The sequence below is a fragment of the Scylla paramamosain genome, chromosome 46 (genome assembly GCF_035594125.1).
Source record: "Scylla paramamosain isolate STU-SP2022 chromosome 46, ASM3559412v1, whole genome shotgun sequence".
NCBI lineage: Eukaryota > Metazoa > Arthropoda > Malacostraca > Decapoda > Portunidae > Scylla > Scylla paramamosain.
In genome coordinates this window covers 9,690,858-9,711,845 of record NC_087196.1, presented here as the reverse complement: position 1 = coordinate 9,711,845, position 20,988 = coordinate 9,690,858, and the positions used below count along the sequence as shown (strand labels likewise).

The 20,988-nt window shown below is 41.2% G+C and overlaps 3 protein-coding genes across 4 annotated transcripts in view; 2 read left to right on the top strand and 1 right to left on the bottom strand.

Moving 5' to 3' along the window:
* The first annotated feature begins 2,675 nt into the window (after positions 1–2,675).
* On the top strand, positions 2,676–5,296 carry LOC135094719 (replication protein A 14 kDa subunit-like). 2 transcript variants are annotated; one of them, XR_010263951.1, is made up of 5 exons: positions 2,676–2,883; positions 3,412–3,492; positions 3,757–3,859; positions 4,307–4,853; positions 4,916–5,296. XR_010263951.1 is itself a non-coding variant. In XM_063995052.1 (4 exons), exons 1-4 carry the CDS (start codon positions 2,785–2,787, stop codon positions 4,378–4,380), a joined length of 357 nt encoding a protein of 118 aa, XP_063851122.1. In that variant the 5' UTR covers positions 2,676–2,784; the 3' UTR covers positions 4,381–5,296. The 2 variants fall into 2 exon arrangements, 1 of the variants encoding a protein (XP_063851122.1); XM_063995052.1 differs by having other exon boundaries at positions 4,307–5,296.
* A 1,272-nt stretch (positions 5,297–6,568) lies between these two features.
* LOC135094718 (coatomer subunit delta-like) lies at positions 6,569–15,913 on the bottom strand. Its single transcript, XM_063995051.1, has 9 exons — positions 15,778–15,913; positions 14,145–14,408; positions 13,500–13,712; positions 12,905–13,072; positions 12,239–12,420; positions 11,926–12,055; positions 11,117–11,300; positions 10,164–10,480; positions 6,569–9,585 (listed from the first exon to the last, which is right to left on the bottom strand). The coding sequence occupies exons 1-9, from the start codon at positions 15,778–15,780 to the stop codon at positions 9,496–9,498; spliced, it is 1,551 nt and encodes a 516-aa protein (XP_063851121.1). The 5' UTR covers positions 15,781–15,913; the 3' UTR covers positions 6,569–9,495.
* A 780-nt stretch (positions 15,914–16,693) lies between these two features.
* The window catches only part of LOC135094815 (ubiquitin carboxyl-terminal hydrolase 46-like), a 15,433-nt gene continuing 11,138 nt past the window's right edge, over positions 16,694–20,988 (top strand). Inside the window, exons 1-4 of the mRNA XM_063995221.1 lie at positions 16,694–16,801; positions 17,762–17,842; positions 19,209–19,425; positions 19,953–20,033. Coding sequence (XP_063851291.1) covers positions 16,799–16,801; positions 17,762–17,842; positions 19,209–19,425; positions 19,953–20,033 — 382 coding nt within the window. The 5' untranslated portion in view covers positions 16,694–16,798. The remainder of the gene's footprint in view (positions 16,802–17,761; positions 17,843–19,208; positions 19,426–19,952; positions 20,034–20,988) is intronic.

The window sequence follows — 20,988 nt, the reverse complement described above, 5'->3', positions numbered from 1 at the left end:
AGTTGGTAATGAGGAAGGCGTGGGCTCTAGCAGTGGACACCCGAAGGCAGCAGTGGGTGAAAACAAGCAAAATAAAGAAAAGTTTGGCTGTGAGAAGGTGCTAGACAGCCAGCCATAGTGACAAGGAGGCACCACCACCATCACCACCACAGGGAAGGTAAGGTCAGGAAGTGTTAGAATAAATTTAGGTAACTTAACGTAACTTTTTAATGAATAACTGAACAATCCACGGTTTTAACTCATTTTAACGCATCTCACCTAACCTCCAGCACAATATATCCCTGTGTCAGCCTCGTCTCGTTGCTAAAAACCGTAAAATTTAACTTAATGAAAATGTAAACAATCTGGGTCATCTCTATTTATCAGCCATTATTTATCTTATCTGTGAGTGTTTTAAACCAATACTGTCGCAAAGCGGAGCCACATGACCTAGCTTTAATATCCGCTCGTTAGATATACCTGCCATTACTTAGTTTAAGTTTGGCGAGGGTTTAAATGAGTGAGAAGGGTTGGTCATCCCCTCCACTGGCCCCCACCGCCATCTTGGATAAGGCTCCCCGGACCCCCGGTTCCAGTATTATTTTTCTTATTTCTTAAGTATTTTATTTCGGCTTGTAGCTAAGATTTTATGGTTTGTAAAAATATTTCGTTGTTTTTTAAGTTATTTGAGCGCGTGTGTTGCATGAAAAGAGGTGATTTTGGCGTTGTTTTTGTGTAAATAAGAGGGCCGTTTTCGGCGTATATTTTTACGGTCCCAAAACTAAATTTTTTATTTTAGCCTGTACTAGGTTCTTATTGCTTTTAAAAAATAGTTGATGTTTTTTTAAGTGTGTTGCCGTCCCGCTCAGTGAAATGCGTGCACCGTACACTTGTTTTTATTCGTGTTCAACTTCCAATAATATTGAATTTTTTTCGGTAATTTTTTTTTATTTGTGCTTGTAGCTCACTTTAAATGGTTTTAGAAAATAGTTCAGATTTTTTAAAGTGTTTTCCGTTATGTTTAAGCCAGAATGGGTGGACATTTGAACGATTTTAAATGGGGTGAAAATTCCAACAGTTTCCAGATACTTCTTTTTAAATATCTTTAATACTACTGCGTTTTGAAATGTGTTGGTATTTGTGGCATTAGTTAATAAATGTGGCAAATCTAAATTTATAAAGCATTCCTGTCTAGCTGCGTTTTTTAGAGGGGTCATTTTCAAAATGAAATACGTACGTACGTAAATAACGTTCTCTGTGACGTCATCAACCCCCCCCGTGACGTCACAAGGGCCCCCCCGGACCGTGACGTTATCAGAGTAGTACCTTCCGTAACTCCCTTCCAATCCCTCCCAGTAAATATTCAGTGTTTTTTTCAAGGTATTTCAAGGTGTGTGTGTGTGTGTGTGTGTGTGTGTGTGTGTGTGTGTGTGTGTGTGTGTGTTGCCTTATTTTTCGTTGTACAGATGGTGATGTAGTGTGTGTGTTGCCTTGTCTTATGTTGTACAGATGCTTATGCAGTGTGTGGGTGTGTGTGTGTGTGTGTGTGTGTGTGTGTGTGTGTGTGTGTTGTCTTGTCTTTCGTTGTAAAGATGCTTATGCAGTGTGTGTGTGTGTGTGTGTGTGTGTGTGTGTGTGTGTGTGTGTCTGTGTGTGTGTGTGTGTTGCCTTGTCTTTCGTTGTACATATGCTTATGCTGTGTGTGTGTGTGTGTGTGTGTGTGTGTGTTGCCTTGTCTTTCGTTGTACATATGCTTATGCTGTGTGTGTGTGTGTGTGTGTGTGTGTGTTGCCTTGTCTTTCGTTGTAAAGATGCTTATGCAGTGTGTGTGTGTGTGTTGCCTTGTCTTTCGTTGTACATATGCTTATGCAGTGTGTGTGTGTGTGTGTGTGTGTGTGTGTGTGTGTGTGTGTGTGTGTGTGTGTTGCCTTGTCTTTCGTTGTACATATGCTTATGCAGTGTGTGTGTGTGTGTGTGTGTGTGTGTGTGTGTGTGTGTGTGTGTGTGTGTTGCCTTGTCTTTCGTTGTACATATGCTTATGCAGTGTGTGTGTGTGTGTGTGTGTGTGTGTGTGTGTGTGTGATGTAGATGTGTAATAATACACATCTACTTTACCGCAAGTCAGGCCAGTTTTCCTCAGCACTCCCTCTCTTTTCCAGCCGCGCGTGAGGGCAAAACACTCATAGCGCTTTTTTTTTTTTCTATCTGCACCGACATCTTGTGTGGGCGAGGGAGAGGGAGAGGGAGGGAGTCACAGAACTTGCCGTCTGTGAACGAGTAATAATAAAGAAATTACTGGCGGAGTCTGTCTCTCTCTCTCTCTCTCTCTCTCTCTCTCTCTCTCTCTCTCTCTCTCTCTCTCTCTCTCTCTCTCTCTCTCTCTCTCTCTCTCTCTCTCTCTCTCTCTCTCTCTCTCTCTCTCTCTCTCTCTCTCTCTCTCTCTCTCTCTCTCTCTCTCTCTCTCTCTCTCTCTTTCTATATATATATATATATATATATATATATATATATATATATATATATATATATATATATATATATATATATATATATATATATATATATATATATATATAACATAAATTCTGCTGTATTTGGAAAGTGGCAGTTTTGCATAATATTTGGAATAATTACATATGTATGATAATTTTACCAGAAGTACAGTAATTTCAACCGGTGTAGTACGATAATGTGGCCAAAACAATCTGGCAACTCTGCCCCACATGGAAGCAGACAAAAGCGCGGGAAGGGAACCACAACAAATAGTGTAGTACATATCCTGTGATCTTTGTGTCAGTGTGCGTGATGGTGTCCAATGCCAGCGAGCCAAGCATGAGGGTGAACGGCGCCCTGCTGCCCATGTACACAGGCCAGAAGGTGGTGTTAGTGGGCACCGTGGCACAGGTGAGGGAGGACAGTGGTGGTGGTGGCAGGTCGGCTTATTTCACCTCCTCACTCGTTGTGTTTGTTAGTTACTCTTCATGTTTTTATTGTTATTCTTCTAGAGGGGAGAGATATGGGGAATAGGGAGAGGAGCGAGGGTGAGAGAGGCAAGGAACGAGAGACGGGGGAGAGAAGCAAGGGAGAGAGAGTCAAAGTAGCCTGGGAGAGGAGAGGGGAGGGGAAGAGGAGCTAGGGAGAGAAAGAGAGACGGGAGAAAGGCAAGCAGGGAGAGAGAGGGAGTCGGGAGGAGAGTTAAGGAAAAAGAGAGAGAGAGAGAGAGAGAGAGAGAGAGAGAGAGAGAGAGAGAGAGAAGCCTGCTCCTCGTTCCTTGTTGAGTCATGATAAAAAGTTGAGATTCTTTACTGCCATATAACAGTTCATTTATTGACATCACCACTGCACCTCTCTACTTCTCTCTTCCAGCACTTGTAATTACCTCTCAATCCAGACAGTTTGGTGGTGACAAATCTCATTATTTCTCCTCACCAGGTTGACCCCTCTGGCTCCTCTCTGATGGTGAAAGCAAGTGACGGCAAGATGGTGATGGTGACCCTGCCCAACCCCCTCCAGGTACTGCCATGCACCTTCACCACTGTCATTACCATCATTATCACCACCAGGAAATGCACGAGGGTGTGATAATGGATTACAATAGAACCAAACATGATAAAAGACCTAGGAAGTAACTTTTATATAGAACTAACCTAACCAATCTTTAAACATCCTCGTCATCCACTAAACTAACTCGGAAGGAGGTAATGCAATACAGTAGAACATAAACACTTGCTAATATTAATCTAACTTAACCTAATTCCTCCTTTTCTCATCCTGCAGGACAACTTGGAGGGCGTCATTGAGGTGCACGGTGTGGGTCAGGGGCAGAAGGTGATGTGCCAGAGTTACATCACGTTCCCCCAAATGCAGGCCGACAAGTTTGGTGAGTAGCTGGCCTCCTCCTTTTGCCGTATTCAGAAATGGTTTACTCTCTCACTGTGACTGTTTTTCAAGGCCACAGATGATTAGCCGGGTGCTCAAGAGTGTTTCTCCTGTTAATTATGTATAAATCTTGTTAATCTGTCACTAGAACCATAGAAACACTCTTAACATCCCTGTAGCCTCACCATGACTGTTTTCCAAGGTCACAGAGATGATTAGCCAGGTTCTTAAGGGTTTCTCTTGTTAATCTGTCACTAGAACCATAGAAACACTTGAAAACCCATGTCAATTCAATTAGAGTCTTTTGAAAGTATTGGAGCTGTGGCGCAGAGGTGTTTCAGAATATGGTCTGGTGTGATAGGAAACTGATGATGATAAATACTACTAATAATAAATAAGTTAACGTAAGGAAGGCCACAAGACTGAAGTGGTGGGTGTTGTGTTACAGATGCAGCACTGTACGATGAAGCGCTCAAGCTTATTCAGTCTGTGAGGGACAACCCATGGAAGCCAGATATGTAAGATTGTGTGTGTGTGTGTGTGTGTAAAATTCTGTTACTCTAATTATGTGATAGTGTGTGTGTGTGTGTGTGTGTGTGTAAGGTAGCCATTAGTTCCATCATATATTTGAAGCATTTTTTCATAGCAGTGCAAGAATTAGGGGTCCCATCCAATGACACATAAGTAAATGAAGTATATTTTTGTGTCCTGCCGAGTGGATAGGTGGACAGACAGGACACAGATTGATGAAGGTGAAACTGTTCATTCTAAAGTCTCCATCTGATGTTCCAGTGAGGAATTTTGATATAGAAATTGATGGAATATTGAGTAGGAAAGAGCAATTGTTTCGTCTCACCCTGCCTGGACTGGCTTGGTGGTACTGGGTCTTGTGGCAGTCACTTCACTGAGTTAATAATTATTCAGCTAATAGAGGAAAGTTTAGTTATCTTCATACTGTCAATATTTAGGTGTACTGTTTTGTTTTGGAATGTAAGGTCAAAAATAGGTAGTGTCCATGCTGTCAGGTTTATTATTACTGTTTTGTTTTGAAATGTAGCAAGGTTAATTCAGCCACAACATGATGAATGGTTCCGCAGAGTGGTGGTTATTTCACTGCTGTTTGTGGTTTGTCTCTTGTTGTCTTTTACTTTCAAGTCTAGGAAGTTTATTTGATTAGTATTATTATTATTATTATTTTATTTATTTTTTTACGGTTTTGTTTTGAAATGTATCAAGGTTAGTTCAGCCACAATGTAACGAATGGTTCTACACGCTGGTTATTTCACTGCTGTTTTTTATTCGTCTTCCGCCGTCTTTTATTTTGAAATATACCAAGTTTAATTCTTCCACAATTTGGTGAATAGTTTTTCACTCGTGTTTATGGCTTAAGATTGTCATTCATTGTCTGATTGAACAAAATGAAGTACTGACACATTCATGAGAGTCTTTCATTCTTATGTCTACTTTCCTCAGAGCTTCATTAGTTGTGATGGATGGTCATTGACATGTGACAGTTGATGCAGAGACACATCCCAGCCAGGCTAAGGAAACACAACAAACTTTGCTTCTTTGACAGCTTTTGCAGTCAAGCTTAGTTTCATTAGATATTAACAAGTTCAGTGATGGCTAGTCACACACACAGAACAAACAATTAGCACAGAAACTTCCCAGTTAGGCAAATGAAACAAACAACACTAAACACTTTCTAAACCAAACTTCTTGTCCTATCCACTCCTACGCTGATGATACCACCCTGCACTTTTCCACGTCTTTTCATAGACGTCCAACCCTTCAAGAGGTAAACATATCACGCAGGGAAGCCACAGAACGCTTGACTTCTGATCTTTCTAAAATTTCTGATTGGGGCAGAGCAAACTTGGTATTGTTCAATGCCTCAAAAACTCAATTCCTCCATCTATTAACTCGACACAACCTTCCAGACAACTATCCCCTCTTCTTCAATGACACTCAACTGTCCCCCTCTTCTACACTGAACATCCTCGGTCTGTCCTTTACTTATAATCTGAACTGGAAACTTCACATCTCATCTCTAGCTAAAACAGCTTCTATGAAGTTACGTGTTCTGAGACGTCTCCGCCAGTTTTTCTCACCCCCCCAGCTGCTAACTCTGTACAAGGGCCTTATCCGTCCATGTATGGAGTATGCTTCACATGTCTGGGGGGGTTCCACTCATACTACTCTTCTAGACAGGGTGGAATCAAAAGCTTTTCTCAATCATTCATCCCTTTCTCTGGTAAACTCTGGAACTTCCTGCCTGCTTCTGTATTTCCACCTTCCTATGACTTGAAATCCTTCAAGAGGGAGGTTTCAAGACACCTATTCATCAATTTTTGACCACTGCTTTGACCCTTTTATGGGACTGGCATTTCAGTGGGCATATTTTTTATTAGATTTTTGTTGCCCTTGGCCAGTGTCCTTCCTACATAAAGAAAAAGAGTCTTCTTTGACTGTTTTTCTTTCTACTTTGAAATCAACTATAGTTTCCTTATAATTAGTATGTTCTGTGCTGCATTCAGTCATTCACACAGCACTCAGACACATCCCAGCTAGGCCAGTGAAACAAACAAACCTTACTCCTTCAATAGCTTCTCATTGTATTTTGAAGTCAAGGCTGATCTTATAAATGAGTAACTCCTCTGATCAACTGTCACAACAAACACATCCCAGGTAGGCCAACAAAACTAGCAGCAAACTTTACTTCTTTATTTTAGGGGGATATATATTGAAAACAATACTCAAAGAAATACAACAGCAGCCTTACTTTATATTATGGAGCAGGTGGCACCGTTGCATGTAAAATAGAAACTTTTACTAACGCGTAGATTTCACTTATGTACAGCAGCTCCTCACCCTTACAACAAACAGTACTGTGGATCTCCGAGATTGCAAATAAGGGAACTGACAATGGTGATGAGTCAAACAGAATCCAAACTGGTCTTGAAAATGTCTTGGAATATTTTGACACTTACAGTACAGTGGCCAGCATTCTGAAACACCTTGCTCTCTCACCAGGACTATTTTCCAAGGCCACAGAGATGATTAGCCAGGTTCTCTAGGGTATTTCTCCTGTTAATAATGTAGAAATGTTGTTAATCTCTCACTAGAACCATAAAAAAACATTCATAAAACTCATTTCACTTTAACTAGAGCCTTTTGAAAGTAGTGAAAGTATGGCGCAGAAGTGTTTCAAAATACAAGCAAGTTTGATAAGACTGATGCCTTTTTTAAGTGAAGTGAATATTTTTTTTAGTTTACATTTGTTCTCAGTTATAAAACTTCATATGGAATCTAAACCTGGCTTGAAAGAAGGTTTAATGTTCTAACACTCACAGTATAAAGCTAGTTAAGATTGAAACCCTTTTGGAGTGGAGCAAATATTCCTAGCCATCAGTTTAACTTAAGCTCTCTGTTATAAAAAGTCTCATGGAATCCAAACCCATCTTGATTTGATTTGTACATGTATAAAGGATCAAACAGATGGAAATAAGGGAAACTTCAGTCAGCTCTCTTGAATTCAAACTTACCTACAGTGAATACTCTTACTCAGTTACCAAGAAATGTCAGGTGGAAACACACACACACACAATGGCCACGACTCACGTCCCAGATAAATGATGTTAATCCTTTGTTAATTGTTTTTTCAGCCTCATTACGCAGAGTGTAAATTACAAAACGTCATGTTCAAGACGTGTGTTCCAACCCTGGCCTTGTTCTTTATAAAATTAATTGTTTGTACACCAGCAGCTCATGTGGTGCTCCAGCTGATAATAGACCACTGTGTTCTCTCAACCTAGGAAAGAAGGAAGAGCTCATTGCTTTTTGTACTCCAGCTGATAATATTAGAGCAGGTGCTGTTTTATTCTCTCAACCTAGGAAGGAAGGAAGGAAGGAATGGTCTTGCCTTTTGTTCTTAAGCTGACAATATTTGACCAGGTGCCGTTCTCTCAGAATAGGAAGTCCGAAAGGGTCTTGCCAACAGTATCACACCACATGCAGTTCTCTCAAAATAAAAAGTATGAAAGGGTCTGTAGCTTTTTGTAAGTTAAAAGACACAACAGCAAAGTGTTGTGGCATCAATCAGTGCTACCTCTCCCACCACACATTTGCAAGGAGCCAGGAGTGACCTCACAACCTTCTGGCATTGACATAACACTGTATGCACCACAGGGCCACCCAGCCTGCTCTCACTCTTTCTCTCTCTCTCCTCTCATGACTTACACCTAATCAAACATTGCACAGTAGATCAGAATTGTTTTTCACCAGATAAGAGATCGCAGTGACTGGCAGAAGTGTCTCTTACGTGTGTGTGTGTGTGTGTGTGTGTGTGTGATGGTAACACTGGTGATGAGAATGATGTGGGAGAATTATATATAGGATGTGATAACATGGATATACATGAGTGTGAGAGGACATGAAGAAAGAAAAGAGGAGGAGGAAAGATTAAGAGGAGACTGTTCCCTGTTACTGTGGTGTGCCGAGGTTCCTGGGGTGCAAGAGGGTGGTCCATGAGACTCCCTTTCCACCATGGCTGAGAGTGTGAATGGTGTGTGCGGTGATCTTTCCACCAGGGGCCAACAGGGCTGAGTGTGTGCATGTGTGTGTGGTGCTCTGTCTGGGCTGCCCCATGTAGGATTGCTGGTCTGGTATGGATAGGAAGGATATGATGTGCATATACATGGTTGAGGGAAGTGTCAGGGCAATGATAGGGAAGAAAAGGAGGAGGAGAAGGAAACCCAGATGTGGACAATGTATTAATTCTTCTCTTACCCAAGATGCAAAAGACAATCCTGGTTTCCATGCTGTTTATAAAGTTTGTTTTTAATATAAATTCTGCAGTTTTGGCAAGAATTTTATTTTTCTGATAGTGTAATTATTTTTCCCCATTTATTTGCAAGTAGTTTAATTGTGTTTCTCTAATAAAAAAAAGGGGAAATGTTGGAGATAATGTAGTAAACTTTGGCAAACTCCAGAAAACAAGAAAAATTTTGTAAACCAGAGAAAAGAAAAATCTGGTACACCCCATTTGAAAAGTAAAGAAAAATTTAGTCAGCTAGTGAGAAAACAAAATTTATTAATAAACCAAAGAAAAATTAAAATCTTAAGTAAAAAGGAAAAGCAAAAAATAATAAAGTCCACTTGAGTCAATAGAATAAACACACAAGAGCAGTAATTTAACACTCAATAACGGAGAACTGCATGGTGGGAGGAGCGGTGGTGGGCGGCAGGGCAGGCAGCAGACACAAACCCTTTTAGTACGGCATAGAGACCCACAAAACACAACACTATTCCCCGGCTGCCTTCACACAGACGGCTGACAACTAAACCATCAAGGAAACACAAGATAAACAGAATAAGTTAACCACAAAAGCTCCAATAAGTCACTAAAATAATCCTCACCATCAACAACAAACAAGTCTGATATGAAGGAATGTAGAGAGTTCCTCGAAAATAATAACCAGTTCTCTAAAGATGCTAAGGATGACGTGTGACTGGCTGACTGATGGACTGGCTGGCTGGTTTGGCTACCTCTCAGTCGCGTCACTAAACAAGACTTGGCCCGGGGAACTAAACTTGAGTCCTCTAATAGTTGTGCGCCACGAGGGAAGGGGAGCGTGTCTAGTCGATCTCGTACACGTTGGTCTTCATCTGTGTCTCTTGGGAGAAGGTGATTGGGGCGCCGTCTGATGTGCTCACCACTCCCAGCACCTGAGGGACAAAAGTCATCACTCAATGAAACACTTAAAGGAGACTGTGGGTGGGGAATGTGATGAGTGTGACTGACTGGGCTGAGACTGTGGGTGGGGAATGTGATGAGTGTGACTGACTGGGCTGAGACTGTGGGTGGGGAATGTGATGAATGGTGACCGACTGGGCTGAGGGGAATATAGATTTTACAAGTGGTAGAGAACGCAGGACTTGAATTGATGGTATATTATGATGAAACTGATTAGAACTGGTGATGTGTGATGAGGAAATGAGACAAAGATTGATGATAAACAGAAAACTGAATCATTACTGCCCACACTACAAGGAAACAAGACAAGAATTGGTGACAGACAGAATATTGAGTAAACATTACCACCCAAATTGGTAACACAGAGGAAAGTCAAGCACCACCACCACCCACCTTGATATCACAAAACATTCTGGTGGAGGTAAAGGAGAGAAGAACAGGGAAGATAAAACAGGGAAGCAAGTCAGCACCATTAACACTACCCACCTTGAGAAGACATAGAAGGTAACAGACAGGAAAATTAACCACCACCATCACCACTACTACCCACCTTGATATCACAAAACATTCTGGTGGAGCTGAAGGAGACACGGACGGGGAAGAAGTTGTCAGGGACGCCTCGAGCTGTGAAGTCCATGGCAGCAGTGGGGGCTGTCTTGTCGATGACCGGAATGCGCCACACCAGGGCACAGTGGGCACGGCTGTACTCGTGCTCCCCCTCGCACTCGTTGATGACCGGTGGGGGCGCGCCGGGGGCCAGGGGGATGGTGATGACAACCTCACTCAGCTCCAGCTCAAGGTTCTCAAGGTTGTACTCTATGTTGACGTCACAGCTGCCGGCGCCGTTCTCCTGAGGCCAGCAGTTGACTGGGGATGAAGTGTTAGTGTGATTCAAGTCTGCTAGAACTGTGACTGCTGCCTTTATCCTGCCTGTAATAAATACCTCAAGTTTCTATGGTGTGATCTAGACAAGCATGGACAAGTGATGGAATTGACTGGGGACACAAGGATGTTAGTGTGATTCATGTCTGCTGCCTTTACCCTCCCTGTAATACCTCAAGTTTCTATGTTGTGATCTAGACAAGGGTGGACACCCTTGGGATGGAGTTGACTGGAGGTGAAAGAGGCTTGATGTGACGTGTGTGAGCTGGAACTGTGACTGTCTGCTTTGCTTCCTCCAGAAAACCTTTAAGTTCCTATCGCGTGATTTACAGACAACGGTAGAACAAGTGAAATAGATGAGGAGTGTACAACAAGGTAGAGAGAGAGAAAATAGTGAGAGAAGAACAAATATTAAGCAAAGGAAATACATTTAGTAACAGAAGAGAAGCAAACATGGACTAGATAAATCTAAAAACAGAAGAACAGCAAATAAAGTGAAGAAAGAACTGGATAAACTTTGTGACTGAGAAGAGTATCAATCAAATAGAAAATACTTGAAAGATTTAGTGACAGAGATAAGAAGCAAGACTAAAGAAACCACACACACACACACACACTTACTAGAGAGAGGCACGTGCTTCTCATCGTTGGTCTGGAAGCGCCACTTGAGCACACCCACGTCTGTGTTGTGGGGGAAGGGTTTGTTGGACATCTTCATGCCAATCTGGCCACACGAACGCCACAGCTCCCGGTCCACGTTGGGGTGAGTCTGCAGCTGGATGGGCCTTGTGTCTGTGTTGTCAACCTGCCAGGGAGTGACACGCGAGATTGAATTCACCGCTCCTCAAGGTTATGACTTGTTACCACCTTTGTTTCCTTGGTGGTCTTGGTGATGAGATGCGTGGGAAAAACAGTGTGCAATGTGAGTCACCACTGCCTTGTTTCCCTAGACTGGTGTGTTCTTAAATTCATGCCCCCTAGCAAGCCTACACTTTACTGACTAATCACTGCAGGGTTGGTGCACTGGCAAAGTCCAAGTGTGAGAACCACTGAGATAAAGTAATAAGTGATTGGCATTATTATTAAGGGGAGTGATGAGGTGGAGTAACTGAGGTACCAACAGTCAACCGAGAAGATGAGTGACGGACAGTATCAGCCGTCAACGAATAAGATGGCAAGTAACAGAGTAATGGCGAAATGATGAGATGAAGAGCAATATAGATACCAGTGACCAATAGACAAGTCAGCACATGGGATGATAAGTAATCCACAAAAACAGCAACGACCAGATAAGGTAATGAGTAACAATGATAGATAGCAAATGAAATAGAAAGAAACACAAGCATCAAGAAATAAGATTATAACACACACCAGTAGAAGCAGCAAGGCAGAGCACTCCACACACTACCAGCACCACCACCACCACATACCTGAACCTTGATGTATCCATAGTCTGGGTCTGAGATGCGCAGCTTAAGAATACCCTGAATTTCCATTGTCTTGAGGCCACCATCACGCCCGGCATGTACCACCAGGTCCTCTGCCACCACGATGTGCACACTGGAGGAGAGACACTGTTACCTCAGCATTGTTACCTAAAGATGCACAAGAAGCAGTAATAAGACACATACATCAATATCGACAGCTGAGGTGTTACCAGAAAAAAAATAAATAACTAATAGGAAATAAAAAAGAGAAGAAAATTGAACCAAACCATAAAAACCAAGACAACCAGACACATACACATCCATATCGACGGCAGGGGTGTTGGTGGGCGACACAGGGGACGCAGGCTCAGAGGAGGAGACAACACGCTCCCCCTCGGACTTAAGTTGGTCCACGAAGGAGTCGACATCCTTGGCCTTGCTGCCTAACTTCATGGCGCGGTTAGGCCCGGCCGGCTTGATGGTGCTGGGCCGAGTCTCCTGCACGGGAGGGAAAGCAGGGTAGAGCTCAATATTGTTACCTAAGACAGTGTTCACCCATTTCCTTGAAGAATTGAAGGCATAAATTATTCAATGCTCCTCCAGGATAGAAGGAAAATAAAGAACAGAAGCAAAATATGAGAAAAGAACAGGGAAGAAAGGGAGAATACAAGAAATGAATTGGAACAAGGAAGATAACCAGAACTGAAGATGAATAGAGAATAACAAAAAAAGAAGAGAACAAGAAATGAGGTGAAAAGAAGCAGAAAAGAATAGAGAAGAACAGAAACAAACCAAAACAGGAGAAGAAGGATAGCAAAGAAGAGAAATGAACCAAAACAGGAGAAAAGAAGAAGAGTAAAGAAAAGATAAAAAAAATAAACAAACAATGGACAACAAGAACCAGAATAGAAGAAAATAAAGACAAGACCACAACAACAACAACAACACCTCCCCAACTCCCAACACCTGACACCCTCAATACCTGTGTAGGCGAGGGGATGGTCTCAGTGGGGCTAGGGAAACTGCCAGTGCTGCCGCCAAAACCACCAGACACTCCAAATCCACCACCACTGCTGCCTGTATAGCTGCTGCCCTTACTGCCTCTCTTCATTTCCTCGTGGCGTTTCCTCTGCAGCTCCTTCACCTTCTCCTGCGGGTGGATGGATGGGTGAGTGGGTGTGTTTGTGGTCTGGTTTGGTGGCTAGTGGCTGAACTGAATGGCAAGATTAATGACTGGTTGATGAATGGGTTGAGTGAATGACTGGTGGTTGGTGAATGGGTTGACTGAATGACTGGTGAATAAATTGATGGTTTGAGTGAGTGAATGAGTTTGTTTGTGGTTTGGTTTGGTGGGTGAGTGGCTGAATTGAAAGCTAAGGTCAATGAGTGACTGACTGAATGGCTAACTGACTTCCTGGCTGAATAAATGACTGGCTAGATGACTTACTAACTGACTGACAGATGGATGATGCGTTCTGGCTACCTGATTGACTGCATGACTGGTAAAAGGACTGAATACTGACTTGAAGCCTTAATACCAGACAAACCTGACCCAACTTAACCGAACTGCAACGAACCTTCATCTTGTACCGTGCCTCCTTCTCCTGTGTCTCCCTCACGGCCCGGTACACCTTCTCCTCGTGTGAGTCCATCTCCACAAAGGTCCGGATCTGTGCCAGGTTGACGGACTCTCTGTAGCCCAACGCCACGATCTCGTCGAAGGCAAAGATGAGGTGGAAGGAATTTTCAAGTATCTCGCTTTCCTCCATATTGCGACAGTACTCTGGGATCTGTGTAGGTTAGTTAGGTTAGGTTAGGTTGTTATGCAAGTCAGAAAGAAAGACAAGATATAAAAGTTGTACTTATAGATATGTTTAGGGTTGTTAGATTAGGTTGTTACAAAAGAAAGGGTTCACAGTGCACAGGAAGAAGAAAGAACAGATGGATTGAAAGAAAAGACACATAAAAAGAGAAAAGTAAGAATAATATAGAAAAATTGTGTACTGTGGGGACAAAAAAGAAGAAAAAAAAAAAACAACGGATGCATTGAAAAAAACAGGCATGTAAAAGAAGTAAAAATAAGAAAATAAAAGAGAAAATTCGGTATTGAGAGGACAGACACAGAAAAAAGAGAAAGAGAAGAAAAATGTATACACACAGAAAGAAAAATAGGAAGAAAACACAAGAAAAAACATATTGTGAGTACAAGGCACAAGACGCACCACTCTGGAGAAAAGCCTGAGCGTCTCCAGGTCCTCGAGGATGTTTGAGGCGCGGGTGGTGATGAGCAGCATGTAGAGGCGGTCCAGCGGCTGGTACACGTAGCGCACCGACTCTGTCTCCACAAAGGTGTGCTGCCTCCCACTGGTCATCAGCTTGGGGAAGGCCGCTAACAGTCCCTCAATGCGCGACTTGGTCATCTCCACAAACTGACGGGACACCAGCGCCTTCCCACTGCGGGTACATACGGCCGCCGCGAGCAGCACCTGTGGGGGTGGGGAGTGAAGGTGGTGGTGGTGTGGTGGATGTCGTAATAAGCACAGAGAGCATAAGGGAAGCTGCAAGAAGCCATCAGGCCTACATGTGGCAGTCCCTGTAGTAGCGGTGGTGGTGGTGGTAGTGAACAGTTATGTACAAATAAGGTGTTTGGTTTCAAATGAATTTTTTATTTTAAACTTCAAGAGTAGAATTAAGGTTTTCCACCAAGTTTTAGGCAAATTATCAAAACTTTTCATTCATTAATAATCATTCCTCTGATTCTGGTTGTCAGCTGCATGAACTGCTGTTGTGTGTGTGTGTGTGTGTGTGTGTGTGTGTGTGTGTGTGTGTGTGTGTGTGTCGCTGGCCACCCATGTGCTCCCCTTTGCCTTCATATTCACTACTACCACTGAAAATTCTGTGGTGCATCTAAATCAGCCACCACTTTGCTGTGTTCCTGTGGTCCTCCCAGCACTGCATGGCTGGCTGATGCAACACAGACTGATGACACATCAACACTACTAAACTGATATATCAATACTGATTTGTTGATATTTCTAGTTTTCTCACTTTTTTTTCTTTTTGGAAGGTGTGAAATAAATGTGAGATTAATATCACCCTGCCAGCCACCATAGTGACCCACAGTGGGCAACAGTGCTCAGTGGCAGGCTCTCAAACGCTTCAGATTTTAACCCTTTCACTGGGATACAAAACAGCACCGCCAGAATTAATGCATAAAATCTTTATAAGCATCCACAAGAAAGAAGGCAATTAAAAAGTAGATTTAGCAATTTATACCACGTTTAAAGATTGCAGATAGCTGTACAAGATGATTTAGAATAGCAATTAACGAAAAATGTACCAAATAAATGAGAAACCCACGCGTATCATGCACAAACCATACCGCCCCACGCATCACAGACTGAAAAAGACCTGGAGCATCAAAGCGGCAGCGGAGGGTGACACATCCATTGGTCACCCGCCGCTACCTGTCACCCGCTCACAGATACCCACTCCCTTCACCCAAACAGTCACCCATACCCATTCCTTTCACCCACACACCCATAATCACCCTCAGGCGCCACGTCAATACATAAAAGGAAGGACAGTGTATATTAGCAGAATAAGCTGGCCGGAATGACGAGTGTGTAGGATAGTACGTGTGAGAGAACAAACACCCTCCCTTTTCACCCATACACCCATAGTCACCTTCAGGCGCCGTCGTGACACATAAAAGGCACACCAGTGTTTATTATCAAGACAAACATAACAGGAGTGAGTGACCTGGGAAAGTATCAGCTGACCCTCCCATCTCACTCTGCCCGCCGCCCTCACCTACTTTCCCTCGCTTTTCCTCCCTGCCCACGCGTCACTTACCATCCTGACGGTCACAGCGGCTCAATAATACTCTTGTGTGGTGTATGGCGGAGGCTGTGTGGTGGAGGCGGCCCGTGAGTCTCCGTGCCCCGCCAGCTGACGTGTCCACTCTCTGATCTGGCAACACTGCGGTGACTTTATATTAACTGACCCTCCCCGCTTATTTTATTGTTTTGGGTGTATTTAGTGTTTTATATGTGCGAAAAAATATAAAAATGAGCAGATAAATAAGATGTAGTAAGTTATTGCAATATTTGTCTTATCCCTGAGTGTAAGATGTATATTTTATGATGTATTATATTATCTCTCTATTCACTTATTTAATAGATAAATAGATAGCTAGAAGCATACCACTACGAGATTCATTTAGTGTTATATATGTGTAAGAAGATAACAATAAAATGATCGAATAAATAAATAAGATATAGCAGCAATAATTGGCTGTGTTAGCATTTTGAAAAATCTTTGGATAAGGTATTGGGGGATCAAGAGGTGAAATTTAACTTTTATATCAAGATCATCAAGTTAGACACACCCACCAAGCTGAGAGCAAAGTATGGGAGATGTGAGTGTCTGCCACAGGAGACAAATTCCTGTCATTTGAAGACAGTGGATACAAAACTAAAATTTAATTATATTTTTTTAGCTCCATTTTGAGTATATGAATAATTTCATATGTAACTTTATTTTTTTTCATTACCGAAGAATAAATATAATTAGATTTTCTTTTTTACTTCATAGAGTAAGTGTAGGAGATACGAAACTAAAATATTAAAAACACAAAAATCACTAGAAAATCAAAGGCAGCCTTAAAATCACACACAAAACACGTCACAATAAATAAAAAATATAAATTTGCATGCAAAATTGAGGAAAAAAACAGCCAGAACCAGAAAAATTATATGAGTACAACAATCGGCGCCATTGTTGTTGTTGTTGGTTGGCTAGTGTCGCCTTGCCGCCTCGCACTCTTCTATTTCTCCTAAACTACTACAATCTGGATCTCCTCGGCTATTGCAAAATGGTGAGAAAGGCCTAGAGCACCGGTAGGCCTAATCAAAACTGGCGGGGAAGGTTTCTGAGGCGAGATATGTTAAGGAGATGAAGGAGTGGATTTAATATTTCCCTTTAATTTACTTGTTGTCTTGATTGTAAGTGTTTTCAGAGAGTTTTAATGAAGGTTACAATGTGTTTTAGGTTTGAGGTGACTTGTAGTGCTATATTGCCGGTATTAAGCCTCTGTTGACAATGACCTTTGCTTCGTAAGTTTGACAGGTAAAATCTTGGAATATACGAGTAAATATCTGGATTTGTGGTGTTGTTTTTATTGATTTTTATTCATTTTGTGGAAGTGTGGAGAAGCAGCAACGTGATGAGTATGGAAGTTTGTTGGTTGTCTAAATATTTCAATGGTTATGTAGACTTCTTTTGTGTGTGTGTGTATGTGTGTGTGTGTTTATTTATTTATTTATTTATTTACTATCATTATTGTTTCTCTATGAAGGTGTAGAGGAATAGGGAGATAAATAAGATGTGTGAGCGAAAAAAATATGAAAGGATGAACATGAAAAAGAAAAAAACGCAAAATTTTTAAATATTTAGATTACGTTTCGCATTTTTACTTGTTCATTTCTATTTATCTCTTCTTTCTTTCCCGTTATTGCGGATATGTGAAGGGAAAAGTGATAAATACGGTGTGTGGAAGAGAACATGATAAAGATGAACTTGTTACACCTTTAAAATCATAATTAACTCGATTCTTTCTCTTTCAGTTTATATATGTATTTTTGCGAGTGTGTGGGGGGTGGGGGGGAGAAGGTGATAATTATGGTGTGTGCAGGAGGACATGGTAGGAACAACATAACACAACTCCCTGTTCTACTTTATCATAATTATTAACCCCTCTCTCTCTCTCTCTCTCTCTCTCTCTCTCTCTCTCTCTCTCTCTCTCTCTCTCTCTCTCTCTCTCTCTCTCTCTCTGCAGGGCGCCAATGCCTCTCAGCTGGAAAAGGAGATTGGGGCAGATCAGTTTCCCCCAAATGAACATTACATTGGGCTGGTTAATGTAAGTATTTTCTCTTCTCTTCGATCTGGCAACACTTTCTGATTTTTTTTTTTTTTTTTTTTTTTTTTTTTTACAACTTCTGTTCGGTCCTGTCCTTATCTTTTTAATCCGAGTTGGCAACACTGCTTTGTCAATTTTTCATGATTCTCGTTTGATTGTGTTTTCTCTCCGATTTGATTTGGCAGTACTGTTTATTTATTTTTTTTCTTGTTCCTCTGTGTGTAATTTCTTTTATTACCTTTTTAATTGTCTCTTAATCCTGTTTTTCTCATTGTAATCATTTATACTACACCTCTAAATCCTTTTTAAATCCCGTTTATCTCATGTAATCCTCTTTTAATCCCGTTTCTGCCATGTAATCCTCTTTTAATCCAGTTTATCTCATCTAATCCTCTTTTAATCATGTTTATCTCATCTAATCCTGTTTTAATCCCGTTTCTGCCATGTAATCCTCTTTTTAATCCCGTTTATCTCATGTAATCCTCTTTTAATCCAGTTTATCTCATCCAATCCTCTTTTAATCCCGTTTCTGCATTGTAATCCTCTTTTAATCCAGTTTATCTCATGTAATCCTCTTTTAATCCCGTTTCTGCCATGTAATCCTCTTTTAATCCCGTTTATCTCATCTAATCCTCTTTTAATCCCGTTTCTGCCATCTAATCCTCTTTTTAATCCCGTTTCTGCCATGTAATCCTGTTTTAATGTCGTTTTTTTCAATTTAAGTCCTTAACACACCACACTGCACTTCTAATCCTCTCTTAATCTTATTCCATTCATTCTAATCCCCTTGTTTACCTCTAATTCTTTGTTAATCCCTCTCTCTGTCATGTAATTCCTTATACTACACTTCAAATCTCCTTTTAACTGTATTCCTCTCATTCTAATCCCCTATACACAGCTCCAATCCTATCTTAATCCCTTTCTTTATCCCAGGTTTAGTCTTGCAGCACTTCCAATCCTTTTCTAATCCAGTTTCTCTTAATAAAACCCTTTAAAACTGCCCAGTAACTCTCTAATAATCTTTTAATCCTTCTTCTCTGATTGTAATTCCTAGTACTATATTCCTAATCCTCTTTTAATCCTGTTTATCCCAATGTAAATCCTTAACACACTTTTATACACCTCTAATCCTCTTGTAATCTTATTCCTCCCTATCTAATCCTTTATACTACATTTGTAACCCTCATGTAATCCTGTTTCTCTTAATCTAATCTCTCAACATACCTCTAATCCTCTCTCAATCCTATTCCTCCCAATCTAACCCCATAACACATCCTGAATCCTCTTCTAATCCTAATCTGCTCCATCTAATCCCAAATAAACACATCTAATCCTCTGTTAATCCCCTTCTCCATCTCCCTCTCAGTTTGGCAACACCTGCTACATCAACTCAGTCCTGCAGGCGCTATATTTCTGCAAGCCATTCAGGGAGAAGATTTTGGAGTACAAGGCTAAGAACAAGAGAACCAAGGAGACTCTTTTAGCCTGCCTTGCTGACCTCTTCTACAGTATTGCCACACAGAAGAAGAAAGTGGGAAGCATTGCACCCAAGAAATTCATCGCAAGGTTTAGGAAAGAAAATGGTATGTGTGTGTGTGTTTGTATGTGTGTGTTAAGTTTATTTATTTTTTATTAGTTTGTGCGTGCTTGTCTCTTTTCGTCTGCTCCGAAGTTCAGTGTGTGTGTGTGTGTGTGTGTGTGTGTGTGTGTGTGTGTGTGTGTGTGTGTGTGTGTGTGTGTGTGTGTGTGTGTGTGTTTAATTTCCTTCACATTTTTTTCTTTCTCACCCAAATATCCATCTTTTCGTGTTTTTTATGCATTTACTTGCCCCCAAAAAATTTATTGCTAGGTTTAGGAAAGAGAATGGTGTGTGTGTGTGTGTGTGTGTGTGTGTGTGTGTGTGTGTGTGTTTATGTTTATTTTTGCTGATTTTGTGTTAGTTTGTTTATGTTAGACTAAGTTAAGTTTGGTTAATAATATCTAACACTCTCTCTCTCTCTCTCTCTCTCTCTCTCTCTCTCTCTCTCTCTCTCTCTCTCTCTCTCTCTCTCTCTCTCTCTCTCTCTCTCTCTCTCTCTCTCTCTCTCTCTCTCTCTCTCTCCTAAAACAGTGAAATTTGACAACTACATGCAGCAAGACGCTCATGAGTTCTTCGTCCAGCTCATCGACAGCATCAACGAGACCATTATGGGTGAGAAATGTGTCTTGTCTGTGTGTGTGTGTGTGTGTGTGTGTGTGTGTGTGTGTGTGTGTGTGTGTTTGTTCTTGGTGTGTGTTGTTCTCTGTTTATAAAGGTCAGTTTTTTTTTTTACAGATCTTTTTATCTTTTATTACGAATTTTCAGAGATTTCAGTGCTTTATTTACTACAATACCCTGAATTTTCACACTGCCGGAGTTTGGTGATTCTCAAGTTTCGCATCTTGCCCAGTACACCTCAAATCTTCCTCTAACCTCATCCTCTCCCTCTCTCCAGTTTGGCAACACTGTGAATCCTCTTTTAATCCAGTTTCTCTATTATTAGTCCTTGTTTTCATTTGTTTAGCCATATATCTTTTGTGCCTCCTCCTCATCATGTCCTTGCTATCTTAAAATTTACTTCTTTCATCTCCTCTTCCTTCAATTAATAAAAAAATAATTAAATAACATTATCTTGCTGTCCTTTAATTTACTCCTTTTACCTCCTCTTCTTTCAATTAATTAAAAAACTAATCTTATCTTGCTATCATTTAATCTACCTCTTTCACCTCCTCTTCCTTCAATTAATTAAAAAAAACTAACATTATCTTGCTATCCTTTAATTCACTTCTTTCACCTCGTCTTCCTTCAATTAATTAAAGTAAACTAACCTTATCTTGCTATCGTTTCTTTAATCCTTTCATCTCCTCATCTTCCAGTGAACACAAAAGCTTACCCTTATCGCCTCTCTCCTTGTTTTAATCCTTTCACCTCTTGTATTTCATCTTGTGTTTCCTTTCACCTCTTCTTCCACTGGATTGAGAAAACTGACCTAACCTTCTCTCTCTCCATGCTTTACCCGTTTCACTTCCTCTTCCAGTGGACAGAAAAGCTTGCCTTGTCTTGTCCCTCCTTGCTTTACTCCCTTCACCTCTTCTTCCATTGCATTACAAAAACTAATCTTACCTTT

Bases quoted from the DNA above. Each gene is read 5' to 3' on its own strand.
- LOC135094719 (XM_063995052.1), top strand. From the start codon at position 2,785: ATGGTGTCCAATGCCAGCGAGCCAAGCATGAGGGTGAACGGCGCCCTG. The intron at 2,884-3,411 runs GTGAGGGAGGAC...TCTCCTCACCAG, and splicing joins TAGTGGGCACCGTGGCACAG to GTTGACCCCTCTGGCTCCTC. The intron at 3,493-3,756 runs GTACTGCCATGC...CTCATCCTGCAG, and splicing joins CCCTGCCCAACCCCCTCCAG to GACAACTTGGAGGGCGTCAT.
- LOC135094718 (XM_063995051.1), bottom strand. The intron at 13,713-14,144 runs GTGCGTCTTGTG...TAACCTACACAG, and splicing joins TCAGGCTTTTCTCCAGAGTG to ATCCCAGAGTACTGTCGCAA. The intron at 12,421-12,904 runs GTATTGAGGGTG...CCTCCCGTGCAG, and splicing joins CCATCCCCTCGCCTACACAG to GAGACTCGGCCCAGCACCAT.